Source organism: Physcomitrium patens, chromosome 25, assembly GCF_059467195.1.
Source record: "Physcomitrium patens ecotype Gransden chromosome 25, ASM5946719v1, whole genome shotgun sequence".
Taxonomy (NCBI): Eukaryota; Viridiplantae; Streptophyta; class Bryopsida; order Funariales; family Funariaceae; genus Physcomitrium; species Physcomitrium patens.
The window spans coordinates 15387484-15405391 of NC_143434.1; the positions used below are offsets into that span (position 1 = coordinate 15387484).

Below are 17908 nucleotides of genomic sequence, written 5' to 3' on the forward strand. Positions count from 1 at the left end.
ATGTCTGTGCTGCGTTCGGTGCTAGCAGTAACTGGCCAAATTCGCTTCTGATTTTTAATAGAATCAGTTACACAAGGTATGTTTAACCCAAGATAGGAACACAAACGATTCGGAGGTCGCCTAAGCATTGCTAGAAAAAACTTCGCTAGGTACTAATGTGCTGTAGGACACAGTAGCTAGCAGAATCAGACAGCAAGAAGTACTGTAAAATTATATCAGGTGCGCCCACAAGCTACTCTCTTCCAGGGGGAGGCCAAAAATTCCTCAATCTTCCCGTCCTAATCATCCAGCATCTGCAACACGTTCTGACAAGCTCAATCTGCTGTGTACCCTGAAACATCGCCTGACATCTTTCTTTCGCCTGTCACTGACCAAAGAAAATGAAGGAAAAACATGCATCAAGGAAATTGCAGTGTATCCCTTAACTTTTGTGAAACTAGCTATATCGTCAAAATTTGATGACGAGTATCTCGTCCGAGTGGCTCAGATATTGAATAAGCTGGAAGTTTTTCATCATCTCATGTTCTGCAAACGAAATCGGATGATGTCTAAACAACATTCTGAACTGCACTTAATTCTTCACTTTGTCATAATCGTGGCGGGGATTCTACGAGAGTTTGTGACATTTCTGGCAGAAATAGGCCTTATACTGGCACAACGATCTGCACATGAGAGCCACAACCCATGAGCACCGTAGGTCCTTGAGGAACGCGTACACTACAGTCAAAATCGATTCGTTAAACCATTCATTTCCAGGATTCATCGTGGTCGGGATAATATATTACAAGCTCAAAGCGACTCGAATCAACATTACCAAATCTCGATGCAGCTTGAAATCTTTATCACCAGAGCTCAACCTTGTAGGAAACTCCTAATGCCAGCTGTCATCACAAACTGTGCATTTCATTATTGTTATTCTGCTAAGCGGTAAGACTATTGAGTGGACGTGTAGAAAAATTTGTGGAACTGCACAGAAAAAGTACAACTACATCAATTTCCACTGTAGTATTTCAGAAACTCAGCCTTGCAAGTGCAGGAACCCATGATTGGGTGTCTGAGGAATATGAAGGCAACGCGGACAGCTCCATTATGATGCACACAACTGGAAACCTTGGCAAGCCTTGCAATTAATAAGTCTATGGTTTGAAACTTAGATTCTCTGCCGTTTTAAATAGCATCCAAGTTTTCCTGGTAAACGTTGAATTTTATTATGAGGCATAAATGCACTCGTATAAATGTTTCATAACGCTTTGACTTGTTCACACAAGAAGCAGACTGTAGCAAGAAGTGCACATACAAAGCGTTGCACCTTACAATATCAATACAATGATATGCAAGAAATAGATAGATGACCACCGTAGCAAGAACACATCGAAATCGGTAACTTCGAAAACAACCGTCAAACTTAGAGGTTCAATACGTGCAAGACGCTACATGCATTGGTATGGAAATCGAACAAAATAAAAGAATCGTCACAGCAGCAGTCAAAGATCGCGAGGCTACGCGTATTTGGCTGAAACATTTGGAGGATAGTAAATAGATCTCGTAGTACTACCAGAGCCTAATTATTCCACATCTGACACAAGATATAACGGTCTACATAACTCTTACATGCGAAGTCTCAAGCACCTTAAGACTCCCTAACGCCGGTCCAATCCAAAAAGACCGAGACGAAGAGCAACAATATTCCGCCAGCCTCCGAAGACCTGAATTAGGGGCATTAGATGCATACTCTTCCTTCGTATCCTCCTTATTGGAAACATACAATGAAAAAGAAACCAAACACCAAAAAACTTGCCCATGTAACAATGTTCTAATGCGTGATTTCAAAACACTTTCCTTGGTGTTGTTGATTCTGGGTCTTACCAAAAATGGGTCTTAAATACAGAACTAGATAAGGATCTACATACAAGAGCAACGCAAGCATCTGATTAAGCCTAACCATGTACATCTCACCTTGCGGAACCGTTGCTTCATGAGCAGGCAGCTAGCTAAGTTTCGCTGCAATCAGCACCGATAAGAGCCTCACAGTGAAGAAATGAATCACTAGTACTATACAAATTTACCCCACACACCTTGGCCCCTCGCGAGCAACGCCGCGTACAAGAGCTCGTTCCATGTGTCCGGAACGCCGGGCAAACAGAAATGGCTGCAGTCCTGCCGATTCTTCGGGGGAAATCCGTTCACCTTAACGTCGTTTCCATACAGACCTGGATGTCCATCGGATCTATAGTTTGTAGAGGTTGTGATGTCCACGTACTCGACGGCACTCCTCTTTGTCTTGATGTTCTGATCGATCGCTTCCACGATGAGTTTGTTGGTCCAGGGCACTTGCTGCAGTTGCTGCACCTCTTCGTCTGTGAATGGCTTGACCTCTTCGTGACAATGACCAGCTTTGTTCCAGGATCCTCCTCTGCACAGGATTCGAAGGACCAATGCGCACTGTTTAGTGGACTGTCTGTGGTAGCGGACTTTCTGAACTTACAGGCATGTGTGTGAGATCTTTATTCTAATCTGTGATACATCCATAGTGATACCTCTAGCAAGGACCTCAGAATTGCTGCAAAGTAACGGTTTCGACATCTAGCTCTCAACTAGGTTTGAAGGATCTGAAATTTCAATCACATTTGGAATCCTTTACTCATTTTGATTCTATACTGAACCATCTTTGGGCAACCTCGAGCAGGGTTGAGAATATGAGAGTGAGGAAGCCACCTCAGCAGACGTACCTAAAATGAACTGGCGCAAAGCTTCGAAAAAAAACTTGAGTAGTCGTAGGATGGAGATTACGTTCCATCCATGACGCCCAGGTTTTCATTCCGATTTTGAATGCATCCTCATTGCTGTGGGTCGTCAACTTTTGCTCCATGTAAAACCTGCCACCTCTGAAAATAAAAGAACATACACACAAGAAGTGAAAAAATGAAACACACCACCCCAGCTACATCCTACCCAGCTGCACCAAACACAGAAAACAAATGCTCCCAAGTCCTACAATCTGAAATAACCGGGTTGAAGGAGCATGCCACCACAAGCCCGCACGAAAATGCAAGACAGAACTGACTGGTAATAAGGAACAAAGTGGGAATCCAATCTTACGGGCGTCCAATCTTCTCCCATGACCACCAGTGACCAGTGTTGAATATCATGACGTTGGCTCCAGGCCAGCTTCCGGCACTCCATGACACGTGGTCGATCTTCAGCACGCTCGTCACATTTTCGGGTAAATCCGGAGGAGGTCGTGTTTGTGGAACAAGAAAAGTGTCCCTGTAATACTCCACGGTACAGTTGTAGTCTTCGAATCGGAATATCAGCTCACCAACGACCTTACTTATGGACTGGCCATGGACCTCATAAATCCGTGATTTATTCTGTACACCTTCTGCTAGCATGCACAACATCGACTCCCATTGATTCCGCCCCAAAGAGTCCCCAACAAACACAATCCGCTGGTCCCGCAACCTTTCCAGCATGTCTTCAGGATTGAACCTTCAAACAACAATATTGAATTCAAACAACAAGCGTGTGGACAGGACTAAAGTTGCAAGTTGCTTGCCGCATCACAAGCTCTTCTCTCAACGATGACAACACCATGGCAGCCATTGCTTACGAAAATGATATTTACAGGAGCATACGCGAATGAAAAGGATGCTGCCGGTGCAATTGTGAACGCCCCAGACAAAACTGTACACAGACGAGAGATGAGTTTGCCACACGAGAGCTCACAGACTCCCAGAACACATACTAACGTAGCCAAAATCCGTCAACATTTAGTTTTGAACGGCTAGATCAAGATAGGGTCAATCCAATAAGTATTGGGTGAACCTGGGCAAATCACAGTCCTCAGGTTGCCAACGATACTTCGTAAAGTCTGTGTCGGGTCGACCATTCTCCTTACACCGAAAATTTCTATCCACAAAAGGGCAATTCCTGGATCTGTACAGTGGGTATGACTCATCGTACACCCATTGACCTCGATAAAGGTTACAACCAGCCAGAGATCGACGTGCTTTGCCCTTCGCCTCTGCACCAGCTGCCAGCACTAAAACCTCAGAACTTTCAGGATCCTCAGAGTGCAACTCCACGGAATTCTTGTGATAAGGAAGTGGATGATTAACCCCCTCGCCATCGGTGTGGATTGAGGAGCTATTAGCTTCACTCATTACGGCAGAATCATTGTCATTTAGAGGTGGTTTTAATTTCTCTACAGACATTTCCGCTTCGTGTAAATCATCGGCTCCTACATCTGTAGAATTCCCGTTACCTAGATCGACATCAACTGTCTTGGGAGCTATCCCTCGAAACCCCTTTCCTCCTTTAGGTTTTTGGAGGGCTAGAGAATTAGGTTCCAAACCCCTCCGCAAAACAAAGTCCTTAGTAACACCACTGTCATAGAACACCTTTACGTCAACTGACGCAAAGCAGAGCAAAATTAGTCCTGCGCTGCAAGCCAGCAGCAACATAATCCCAATGGTACGGCTTTTGCAATACGCCTTTCTCAAGGATTTTGGACCTGGACGCCCCTCCAGTCTCCCTAGATTATCCTTCGAAGCCATTTGAAATATAACTACGCGAGGACAGCAGAAGCTACAGATTAAACGCTCCTTCAACCGCTTCCAAGAAAATGGCTCATCAAAATATCACTAATCGCGGAATGAGTCTGAAAATGTTCAAATTTATCCCACATTCCAGAGTGCTCCTCTTGTGCTCAATATGGACCTACTTCTAAACCGGCACCTCAAAGGCACCCTCATCGTAATCGCTTCGCCCTACGGCTAGCATCAAATCACCCGCTATCGTGTGCAGTGCAGCGATTCTCAACAACACACACCGCCTCCTCCAATCTTCTTGCGGCAAGTTCACACCGTCCCAAGAGCTTCCCGGTTCTCTCTCCTTCGTTTCCCACACTACGCTTAACACCAACAACGGAAGTACACTTGATATCGCAATCGTGCAAGAACGAGATAGAGCTACGGTCAAGAACGATAATCCGTCGCAAGATTTTAGCTCACAACTTCATCAAATATAGAGACGAGAGTGCTTCTCGTCATGTCTTCCTTTAAGCACCTGGGAAAGCTAGTACGGCAACGGACCTCAGTAAAATATAGTTCCAAAGAATACAATACAATAACTCTAAGTTCTTCATTCCTATCCGTGGTGTCAAGGGAAGATGCGCGTCACTACCTCACACAATCAGCTGGCAGAGGGATTTCACTGCTCTCTGGAACAACGATTGAAGAGCATGACCCTAAATAGACTTCACACAGATTCGACAGCATTTCAACAATCACTATCTCGAGGCAAAGCAGAACCTTCTACGACTCCAGGGTCCGCAGTATTTGCGGAATCCGTCATTCAAATTTCATCTAAAATGGTCACTCTGAATACGTCGCTGCTCGAGAGGGCCACTGCAGTGACTCTTCAAGCATGATGCTGCACAGCCAACCAGGCGTGAGCATGCGCACCAACCATGCATAGTGAAAGCACTACAGGTCAGAAACTTTCATTACACCTGACAGGGTTGAGCTAGTATTGGAAAAAATTTATGGTGATACATTATTTATTCTCCAGTTCACCAAGTCGCAGACCATCCGAGTAGTATCCAAATTTAGATGGTCAGTAAGGGGCTTGGCAAGCGACTGTGAGCGCCCGCCAAGCCCCATATTTAGATTATCATACTTGTCTGTTCAATATGCATTCCAGGGTGAGAATAAAGATATGCCACCGTACAATAATTCTCCCACCAAAAAAATATTAAAAAATCGCGTTGTGTTTCGAGCAACATCTTTTCCCTCACACCACAAAACTCGAACCTGTCACGATAGCGCGCACTCACCCACACCTACGTCCACATGGTCGTCACCAGCTTTATATCGGCCTAGGTTGGGCAGAAACGGCACAAGATTCTTCGCTGATCTCATCGTCAATTTAGGCTCTGCCAAGTGGATACTTAGCCTGCGACAATTACAATGTGCGACATGCTTACAATGGCATGGAGCTTTATCATTTATTCTCTGTGTTTAATCTGCAATCTGAACTCCCCAACTGGTCCAAGTGCGCGTGCTCCTGTTGTGCGATGTGGGTTAAATCGATGGGATTCACTGAGGATTCGGGTAATGGTATCTGAGCTGCTGTTGGTGGGGTGAGTGGTTTATCATCTGGCACCAGGATGAGAGCATTCCAACGGGATGATGCAAAGCAATGGGCGCGGGATTACGACCAGGAAGAGTTGGTGAAGCGCGGCGCACAAGAGCTAGCGATGGTGTCCAGGTGCGTGATACAGCAGTGCATTCGTGGGTCATGCTGCCGCACATACAGAGCCTCAAAGCGCGCGGCTGAACTTGGCGGTTCCTGCGCTGCCTTCGAGGGACCCCTGGTTTCGCGCACAATTTCTGGTGCATGCCACCGTCGATTAAACCGGAGCCATGCACAATTAGACACACTTGGAAAATATAATTTGGTGTTCAGAAGAAGACAACATCTACCTATTTTTATTTCTATCCACTTTTTTTTTTACTACCACTTACTTTTGTTTATTTAAGAAGTATGAGTCTCTTCAACACTACATATAATGTAATTTCTAATCACTATTTTTTCCCCAAAAAAATTAAAATAAATGCACAAAGAATGATTTTGCCTCCACTTATTATTCTACAAACACATCTATGTTAAAACAAGAAACTAACAATTCTCTATTCAAAGGTCAATCTTAAATAATCATTCATAGAACAACCTTAATTCTTTAGTACAATCTTATGTGTTATTATAGCAAAACATTTGGTCTTACAAAACTAATAAACCCTAAACTACACCAAGACAACCAAAGAAAACAAAATGGGAAATGCATAAATACCAAACGTTGCTTCTGTTGGAATAGTTTATGATTCTTCCACACCCATACCTATCCATGGTATAATATAAATAATGAAGTCTTGCTTGAGAAGTACATTGATTTTCAGCTAACATGCCATTTGATACAATTCAGGTTTAACATTCTTTGAACCTCGCAGAATATGTAGACTACGTTTGAATACAAGCTCACAAGGCGTTCATTACAACCAGGTTTTATGTCTTCGTGGGCAAACGAGTTGCCTATCCCCATGTTGTATAATAACTCATGAATAATCTGCTCGAGTACAAAGATGTATTATCTGAAGAGAATTGCTACAGAAAAACCTGCTAACGTGGATCAGGGTTCAACGATCTGCTCATTCCTATCTTAAAAGTCTCATAGTACGAGATAATAGAGCACATCATCATATTTTACAACAAAGTGGCTTCATGTCCCAGTATAAAGGTAATTTAAAACTTTTGATCTGCAAAAGTGTGAGCGCCCGTGAAGCAACTCATGTGGTAATTGTCTTGAACAAACAGCTTCCGTGTGAAAGACTTGAAAATCACCTACTCCCCGCGGTTACTTTCCTCTTTACTTTCCTCTTCGCAAATACATTAGGAGATTGACGTTGCCTACTATCCTCATTCTCAACCTTCTGACCATCAAAGAGGCCTGTTATGAGACCCTTTGCAGCAATCACCGATCCCGTCAAAGATTCCGATGATAGTGAAGGCCGGCGGTAAGCTTGTGAACGGATCCCATCAGCGTGAACAACAGGTAACTCCCCTTGACCTAAAAAGGCTAGCCTTGTAACATCTCCAACGTGAATATTCAGAGTCCTGCATCATCAAGGTCTGATCAGTTCTTAATATACATTCACGCAAATCAGGAATCACATCGCTATTTCGGTAAACTGGAGAACGACAAATAGATAAACCCTTTTCCCAATCAAAGCAAAAAATATTTACTGTGCATAAGTCCAACATGTCCAACTGCACTAGTGCTGCTCCACTAATCATTACAAATGGACCCGACTCTTGTGATTGTGATCCATTAAATCTAATGTTCATACATTTCAGATGAATGAATTGAAGGAATTGTAGGAAATACATGATTTATAAGAACTCTAGAAATTTGCAAACACATCTACTTGTCCATTGATCCTTTGCTCTAACAAACTATTCATGCAATGGAGACTTCAATGAAATACTGCACAAGGATTGCACCACATATGCTCACAATGTAGTGTAAACACGTGGCACAGGACATACCTGAGCGCTGCAGAGAAGAATAAAACAACTCCCAAATGCTGAAAATGGTCTTGCATAAGCCTTTCGACTCCATTAACTAGCTGATACCTCATATTACCTGATAATCCCATAAAAGCTCCATAACTTGATGCACTTGTGCTGACTGCAGGGATCGGCACTGATGGTCTGTTACCAAAAACCACGTGTCATGGAACAGTGAGCTTTCTGCATTGGTGTTCAAAGAAGGACTAGTGCAGCTTAGACAGATTTAACAAAGGGTTGGTACAACAAAGCTTACACGATTATATCAATGAAATGCAGAAATAATTGAGGGAACTACGTACAAGCATCTGTTCAAAAGCGAACAGTCAAGAGCAAATAGTAACATACTCTTTTTTTCTTGCTGAAGGCATAAGACTGGCTAGACCTGCCCCAGCAGACCCGATTCCCATACCAACCAAGCTGAGCTGTGCAGCTTTGTAGAAAAAACTAAACACTCGCTTGGGCATATCAAATTCTCGAAGAGGGTAGCTTTTATCAAAGACGTGGTTCGGAAGCTTTTGAATCGAATTTTGAAACTCATATTTGAATGTCGAACCATATGATCGACTGGGAGCTAGAGCCCAGTTCATGGCTGCTGTGCTTGCCACCAAAGTCAATACATTTACAGCGGCCATGTCCCATTCTTGTTTGATCCTGTTCAAACAACTCTTGGGAATCAACACACGGCAGTCATCATACATCTTAACTTCCCAATACCGAGGCTGAAGGGATTTCTTTTTTTCTTTTTTTCTTTTTTTCTTCCTGATGTTTACCATATCAAGCATATTCGAAAATATCCTTTGCGATAAATAGAGACTCTATATATAAATTTGATTTCAAGATTTTTTTGAATTCGTTCATATTCACGTGACACCTACGTTTTAACAAGTAACCTAGAAATCATGAATCGCACCTTTCTCCTCGGTGTTGGAACTCCCACCACACCGCATTACCGATCGTAACTATCTCATCAAATGCTAGCTTGTGCAGAAATCCAGGATCCGCAAGTATGCTGTAATATTCGCATGTGCACGTATTACTCAAAGATAATGACCAAACAACCCAACCTCACAGTCTCCAGCACCATGACGCTCGGTCTCACAAGAAAAAATTACATTCGAACAGGTAAAAAATAATATCGTGGTCTTTCATAAAGAATCAGTTTATATGCTGTGAAACAACCTATCACGACTCTATCCACATACATACAGAAAGCAGTACTACGAAGAGAATCTCCAGGACCTTATACATGAACTCATCAAGTTCGCAACTATGAGCACGATGAACTTACCGCCCGATGAAAGCTCTTGAAACTGATTGAGGCGCCATCCGTGACAATGTCCTCGTCATGGTCGGCCTTGCATTCACTGACCAAAACCTAACCATTTGAGCAGAGCTGATCAACCCCTGAACCAAAACCCATGAATGTCAAAAAAATTCTAACAAAACTACTCGGTGACCTAAATCTAATTATATTTTCGGTGATCGCCTATAAGTTCCATGTACGTATACTATCATTGGTCCTTACTGCTACACAAAAAAGGACGTGAAATACACCAAAATTTAGCAATTACAGCACAGGTATTCGTTCAGACGATAAGAATGAAGTGAAGCTGGGTCCAACGCACCAATTCAACGGCCTGACGAATCCCCGCAGGCAAGTCGTTGATCGTCCTGAACCACTCTTGTAAGATCGCTTCCACGTATTTCCGATTGAACATCTGTGCAAGGCCCACACTACAGGCAATCAACACGCTGATCCAAAGATTTACACAGGCGACTTCGATTCTGATCAAAAACCTCATACGTCCATACTGTATTCTTCACGAGTAATGACGTCGAACCTCAGGAACAACCACACGCCTTCCAAACAACCCCGAATTATCACCATCGTCATCGCCATCATCTTCACCAAAGTAGTCGTCATCATCGCCATCATCATCACCTCCATCTCCACCTCCATTGAAATTCTTATTCCCAATACCGCCACCACCGCCTCCAAGTTCCACCTGCAATTACAAGTCTCATCAACTCCACGTTCACGCCCTGCCAAATCAAGCAATCTTAAAACAAAACCCTAAGACAACTTTATCCAAAAAGGGAGAACTTTCCACAAGCCAATACCTCGAAATTCAAGTTCGTCCAAACCCCAATAAACCTCAGGGCCACCCCGAAATCACAAAATTCATCACCATACAGCCAAAATCGACACAAATGCAACAACACGCAATCCAAAGCCTCACCTCCTGTTTAACCCTAGCCGAGGACTGCGACAAGTCCAACTTCGACTTCTCCAAAGTTGCCCCACCCCCTCCAAACGCACCATATTCTTTCTTCATCTCCACCGAATGCGACCTGACAGAGATATTCGGCACATCCGCGCTGGACGGCAAGCCCTCAACCATATCCTCTCCTCCCGGCACACTAAACCCTCGAACAGCACCTCCAGACTCCACCTCCCGCCTCTGCTTCCTACCAGCCATCGCTAGCTTGCACTGAAACTCCGAATTCCGCCGCAATTGCACTCCAATTGGTGGAACTCCAACATCCACACCTAATCTCTCCTTGTGCCAATTCCCACCTATGTCCCGCATCGCAAAAACCCAATTCGACGCCAGCGACGCCATAGCTAAATTCCTCCCTCGCAGACTTACAACAAAGTCACAATCCTCTGGGCTGTGGTGAGATTCTAGTGTGGTGGCTCCGCAACAGAACTGCGGCAACCACAACAACAAGGAAAACACACAAAGTCGTTCCTACCGCGGACCGTCCTCTACAAGAAACCTCTGCCAGTCCGTCCCCAGAACATGAGCGCTTCAGGGGCCGGAATTGCTTTCCAGAATTGTTCATTCGGGAATATTCTGATACAATTCCGCTTGAAACCGTCCTCAACCTTTCCCGGCACCATGCCGTTCAAATTGATAAAGCGGGTTTCACGTGGCACGCGTCCAGGTTTCTTGAGATATTTACTTTGTGTCCTTACCCCGCACGAGTATCAGAATGTGTGCCGCACGCGTCATAAAAAAGTTATCGCCATCTGGCGGTTATCGGCGGAGTGAGATCGTGCCCAGAGATGGATTTCTGTCCAGTTTTCGCCGGTTCTTGAACTGTTTCGTTTGGATAGTTCACCGACGTTTATCATTTCTGGTACAGGTCAACTATTCAAATGCTACCAGTACTAAAATGGCGCGTGGGAATTAATATTATGCATCATGCAAATTAATTTTCTAACATTTACAACTGAGTTTTCTTCTTCATACATATATACATATTTGTATTTATTTTTTGTGTTTTTGTGTTTTTGTGTTTTTGTGTTTTTATTATTATTATTATTATTATTATTATTATTTTTAACATTGTTTGTTGTGGCATTTTATTGTGATGTGTATGTAAAGTTGTATATCTTCCTTCACCTCTTTCAAAGGGAAGATAATTTTTAGATTGGTCTCAAAAGTAATAAAGATTGTTAATCAAGAAATCATTCAATATCTATAATATGTATTTACCTCACTTAATTTAAAACCTTGTTGGATGGAAAATTTTTAAATTATGGAAGGAATATTAATTAGAGGATATAAGTTTAAGGGCCTTGAAATGTTCTTTTTTTAGAAAATATTATAATGTTAAGAAGTATCAAATAATTAGGTATATATATTACATAAGCAATTTCAAAACTTACAAACATCAAATGTAAAAGTAGTAATAATATTATTAAGATCATTATTAAATCCACTATTGAGTTTTAAGACCAATATGTGAATTTTGAGGTCATTCTAATTGGATTAATTTTAATTATTTTAAAAAATATTACCTTAATTACATAACATTTTATACAAAAATATATTACATTATCTTTTTTAAATTATCTATTTTTTATAAATTTTCATAAAATTTTATTTTTTTAATTATTTAAATAAAAGAGCTTTATTAGACTGCTAATAATTGATAATTGAGACCTTATTATTCTTAAATATTTAAATATTTATGAATGTATATGATTTTAATAAATATATTTTTATTATATATAAAAAATGAAATATTAAGGTAAAAAAATCATATATATATATATATATATTATTAATTATATAATAATTAATTTTTAAATTTTTTTATATAAAAATAAAAGATCTTATTTATTAGATTGTGATTATAACATCATTGTCAAATATATTTTTGGTCATAATTAAATTTGATATTTGATATTAAAAATATAAGAGATAGAATATTTTCTATAACATTATCAAATGTCATTTACAATTTGTTGCAATGGCATATTAAATAATGTCATTAAAAATAAAAATAAAATCATATTTGACTTACTTTCTATTTATAAAGAGATAAGTATCACATACATACTTAATTACCTAAGATAAGAAGTATTAGGTAGAAGATAAATATAGATAGATTTGATAATATCTTATAGACAAGCTTTTTAGAAGCTTAATAGACATAGACTTGACTTTGTACATGTTTATAGTTAAAGCCTTCTTCATTCTTGTCAAAGCCTTTTTTATTCTTAGTCTTGTATGAAGAATCTTTTGTTTTCTTGTCTTTGATAAGTCATTCTAATTTTAATACTATACAATCTTAAAGTAGATATCTATTGTTTTTGAGTGACACAAGAATATATTGATGTTTTTATTATTTGTGATTTATGTCTTTTACTATTTGACAAGAATGTTAATTTATTATTTTTATTTAATATTAGAAGTGAATAGATTATTCTACTTCTTTTGTAGTGTTTTGAAGATTATAGACTATCCATTTTAGAACTTACATTTTTTGAATTTTAACATTGATGTTTTCAAATTTAATGGTATGATTGATTTACTAGTTTTACTATTCCATAGACATAGAAATATTACTTTTATAGTATCAAGGATATGAACTAAAAGAAGATGCATAAACTTAGAAAATTTTTATGAAAAGAAAAGTGATAAATAAAAATAAAGTAGTATATATATTGAAAAGAAACTAGAATGACATATTACCAAAAGACAAGGAAACTAGAGACTCTTAAATCTAGACTAGAAGCAAGAAAAGAATTGACAACAGTGAAGAATGCTTTACTCTTGCCTCTATATATTCTATCTACCTAGGATCTATATGGCAATGTTCTGTAGGACCTCCAAAAACGTGTTGACTTTGCATGACACGTATCTTGACTTGCAAGGCAAGTTTTTTATATGGACGCCACATAATTAGCTTGTTTCGTAAGCTATCAACACATATAACACATGGGTAGCTTGTTGACCAAGTTTCTAACCTATCAATCAACTATTAACATATATAAAGTCAAAAAAATGTCTAAGAATCTTCTATGAAGTTTCTTTAGAAGATGTTATGAAATTAATCTACTTTAACGTAATTCTACATACTTAGGTAATAATTATACTTGGTATATATTTGAGACATTATCTCCCTTTTAGAGACAAGTTCCATAAGAAGCGGTGATCTGTATTGAGAAAGTCAAAGATACAAAAAATTATATTTGCTATGTACTCTAATCTTTATTCTTTTTGAATGTACTTGATAGGTCCTCTAGACCATTGATAATATTCCATTCAAGGGTAAAAAGTCCATCTTGTCATTTGACCATTGTGTCACAAACATACACATGTAAGCTAGTAATTATATGTATAAATAGGTAGAAGTAAGTAAAAGTATGTAAAAATAAGTTAATTCTATAATATTTGCTATAGAAGCTTTTTAGAAGCTTCATAGATGTTGCTTTGACTTTATAGGTGTCTATAATTGACTTTTTGGATTAGAAACATAGTCAACAAATTGGCCATGTGCCACACATGTTGTTAGCTTGAAGACCAAGCTAACTATATGGCCCACACATAGAAAAATTTGCCTTGTAAGTCAAGGCATGTGTCCTACAAAGTCAACACATATTGGAGGTCCTATAGAACATGGCCATATAGCCTCTAGTTAGATAATATATATAGAGACAAGAGTGAAGCCTTCTTCACTCTTGTCAACTCCTTTCTTGCTTTCATCTAGTTTCAAGGGTCTTTAGTTCTCTTGACTTTTGGCAATAGTCATTCCAGTTTCTTTCTTAATATACATATCAAGTTATGTCTATTTTGTCATCTTTCTTTGAGAGAAGTCTCACTTGTTTATTTGTTTTTATCATGTTCTTGGCATTGACAAATTGACAAGAGTACACTTATAATATCAGAGCTTTGTCTAATCTTGATTAAGAATAGATTATTCCTTTCTTTTGATAAGACATAATCATATTAGAAGTTGCGGATTACCCTCTTCTAAATTGATATTGTCTTTAGTATTTTCTTTGTTTTCAAGTCCTTTTTTCTATTTGTCTTGAGCGATATTAGACATCTTCTCTTTTCTGAGTGTTATCATGGCAAAACTTGCTGAAATGAAGAGTGCAATGGCACAAATGCAAGAGCAATTGAGAGAGTTAATGCTTGCGATGCATTAACTCAATTTACCACCACAAGGAGCAATGAAATTGGCAGGAAGTGAAGATATAGAAATGATTGGAGCTACTTCAACATCTGCACCAAATCATATTCCTTCTCCTATGGTGGAACGCCCTTCTAGGTTAGAGAACCAAGAATTGTCCTACTCGAGAAGTTTGATGGCACCAGATCAAAGTTTAGATGATTTATGAATCAAGTACAACTTGTGATTGAACTTCAATCCCAAAGCTATCCAACTCCAGGATCGCAAGTTAGATTCATTGATACGCTTCTTTCAGATTCAGCATTATCATGGTTTTCATCTTTTCTTAAATGGCGAGATCCAATATTGGATCATCTAGAGGCTTTTTTGGCAGAGTTTCGATCCATGTATGGAGAACATGATGCAATTTGTATTACAACCAATAAGATCTATATTTTATGACAAGACAATCGATCAATAACGTTGTATGCTTCACAATTTCGACAACTTGCAAGTGATATGAAGTAAAATAATACTGCACTTATTAGCCAATTTCTCTACAAATTATAATATGAGGTAAAAAAATTAATGTTCAACTTACCAAATCCTCAAACATTGAGTCAAGCAATTAACTTTGTTGTGAAGTGCGACAATCATCTTTTAGAATTTCGATCTGAGAATTGTACAAGTGGACCTCAATGTTACTATAATTCAATGGCAACACCAATATCTCTTCAACACATACATTCAGAAGTAGAAGATATGCAAATTGATGCAGTACGTTTCAAATCTCTTACTGAATAAGAAAAGACTCATCGTCATCAAGAAGAATTGTGCTTATATTGTAGAGAATCTAAGCACACTGCTCAACATTACCCAAAGAAGTGACGTAACCATAAAATGAGAAGTACGGCGATCAAAGAAGATAGCATGTTGAAAAATAAATTTGTCCAGCTACAATAGGGACTGTTGTCGGAATAGAGAGAGTTTGCCTCAAGAAAGCGTTGGGCTTCTGGCTGCCACTAAATATTCAATCAAATCTAAGATATAAAAATACCAAGTTTATATATATGATATTTTTCCTTATTGGACAATTACATCAAAACATAAGCCTAAGTACCAAGAAAACATCCAAATGTATGATAAAGTATCTTAAAACCTTATATATATCCTTATGAGAGATTTTTCTCAAATTGATATATTTTCAAAAACTTTCATAAAAAATTTCCAACCGCTAATACATTACGGATCTTGAGATATCGTCAAAACTCTAACATTAGTTTTAAACCCTAGCTTACATATACTTGTATACTAATTTCTTTATATCTCACAAAATAAGTATTCAAATATCATAAAACTTTGATTTATAGCTTCTTAATTTAATAACTCACACTTATGGAAATTTTGAGCCAAAAATTCATCCAAAAACTCAAGATATGGCTCCAACCATTACTATCAAAAAAATGATTCACTTACTGCCTTTGAATTACATGTGCTGTCTTCAAATATCCATAACTCCTTCATCCAAACTTAAAATTCATCAAAAAGTATATGTAAAGTATAGCTAAGAAAGTGTCCTCTCCAACTCTAGTCGGCGATCTTTCATTGCTCTCCGTACACATAAGTTATGCTTCAAAGAGTGATAGTAGGCACAAATTTGACACCTTAACTTTGAACACCTATATCTCCTTCACAAAAACTCGAAATCATACAAATTCTTCATCCAAATTATACCCAAAACCCTGAACTTGCTGATTTTAGCCTCTAAAGCTTGAATGACTTCGAAAGAGAAATCCTAATCCCTAATAAGGCCTTAAGCAGCCTCCTTGAAGCCCATTGGGTATGGCCTTCGACTAATAGGAATGAAGTTTCCCATTCCTTGCCTTCATCCAACCATGCCTTGCTTTCATCTCTGCCAATAAGCCTCCTATTAGTTAAGATTTTCTTCTTTAGGCTCTAATCTCCTCTCAAGGCTTTATACTAAATATTTAAGTCTTACAATTGTTTTAAATGCTCTAAGCAAAAAAGATAAAATTCAAAATAAAGTTTCTTTAATCCACTCTCTTTAAATTAACCTATTAACTATTCTAACATACATCTAGATTTATTAACATCTAATATATTTTAACTAATTTTTACATATTGTAAGCTTTTACAGTATGACACCGTGAGGTTGTAACCTTGTATAATGCCTAGTGAAGGTCCTATCCTCTCTTCAGAACCCTCTCCATGTTTTACGATAAATATTAATCTAGGATCTAAACATCACAAAGCCTCTGCCTTGCTAGATTCAAGAGCCTCAGCATGTTTCTTAGATGAAGAATTTATAAAAAGACATAGCATATTTTTAATGAAGAAAACTAAACTTGTTCATGTAGAAGTCATAGATGGTCGTCCGTTGTCTTTAGAAGATGTTACTCATGAAATTCTTCCTATAGAAGTAACAACTAATGGTCATAGTAGCTTTATAATATTTAATATCATAAGATCTTCTTCTAATCTAGTCATTTTAGGTTTATCATGGTTAAAAAAATATAATCCTAAAATAGATTGAAGTTCTTGTAGTCTTGACTTTTCTCAAAGTATAACTAAGAATATAGTTAATCAAGTAAAAAGTCATAAGTTTAGTATAATTAAACCTATATTTGTAGGTGCAAGAGCTTTCTTGCATGCTGCAAAAGAACTATCACCTTGTGTCATTTGTGCCACACTTATTTCTACTGGCGGAAAGACTTTAAGTGGCATTTCAAGCCAATATCAAGATTTTCAAGATGTATTTGAGAAGAAGAATGCGGATACTCTTCTGGAACATCATTCCTATGACTGCTCAATTGACCTTTCAGAAGGAGCACAACCGCCATTTGGACCAATCTACAATTTATCTCAAATTGAGTTGACTGAACTCAAGGAGTATATTAAAGAAAATTTAGCCAAGAACTTCATACACGATTTCAAATCTCCAGTAGGAGCTCCAATTTTATTTGTGAAGAAAAAAGACAGATCATTGCGGATGTAAGTCAATTATTAAGGACTCAACAAAATCACTATAACAAATAGGTACCCGCTACCTTTGATATCTAGACTCTTTGATCAGTTGAATTAAGCTAAGATCTATATAAAAATAGATCTACAAGGAGCATACAATCTGGTATGCATCAAAGAAGGAGATGAATGGAAGACTACATTTGGAACAAGGTATGAACATTTCGAATATAATATCATGCCTTTTAGACTTACAAATATACCAACAGCATTTTAACATCTAATGAATGATGTCTTTCGGGAGTTTTTAGATGATTTTATTATCTGTTACCTAGACGACATCTTAATCTATTCTAGGAACATAGAAGAACTTGAACTTCATATT

At 38.5% G+C, this 17908-nt stretch overlaps 2 protein-coding genes and 1 long non-coding RNA gene across 4 annotated transcripts; all 3 read right to left on the reverse strand.

The window, feature by feature from the left end:
- Positions 1–28: 28 nt before the first annotated feature.
- Positions 29–1712, reverse strand: LOC141044945 (uncharacterized). The gene is made up of 3 exons (XR_012216762.2): positions 1612–1712; positions 815–881; positions 29–662 (listed from the first exon to the last, which is right to left on the reverse strand). It is a non-coding gene; the product is annotated as an uncharacterized LOC141044945 (long non-coding RNA).
- A 109-nt stretch (positions 1713–1821) lies between these two features.
- Positions 1822–5523, reverse strand: LOC112277131 (protein trichome birefringence-like 11). Of its 2 annotated transcripts, XM_024509148.3 has the most exons (5): positions 3826–5242; positions 3636–3684; positions 3100–3489; positions 2730–2885; positions 1822–2413 (listed from the first exon to the last, which is right to left on the reverse strand). In XM_024509148.3, the coding sequence occupies exons 1-5, from the start codon at positions 3956–3958 to the stop codon at positions 2053–2055; spliced, it is 1089 nt and encodes a 362-aa protein (XP_024364916.1). In that variant the 5' UTR covers positions 3959–5242; the 3' UTR covers positions 1822–2052. The 2 variants fall into 2 exon arrangements, with proteins under 2 accessions (XP_024364916.1, XP_024364915.1); XM_024509147.3 differs by lacking the exon at positions 3636–3684 and having other exon boundaries at positions 3826–5523.
- A 1390-nt stretch (positions 5524–6913) lies between these two features.
- LOC112277132 (uncharacterized) lies at positions 6914–10861 on the reverse strand. Its single transcript, XM_024509149.3, has 8 exons — positions 10371–10861; positions 9972–10136; positions 9756–9848; positions 9419–9534; positions 9041–9139; positions 8476–8781; positions 8107–8271; positions 6914–7674 (listed from the first exon to the last, which is right to left on the reverse strand). The coding sequence occupies exons 1-8, from the start codon at positions 10752–10754 to the stop codon at positions 7398–7400; spliced, it is 1605 nt and encodes a 534-aa protein (XP_024364917.1). The 5' UTR covers positions 10755–10861; the 3' UTR covers positions 6914–7397.
- Positions 10862–17908: the final 7047 nt, after the last annotated feature.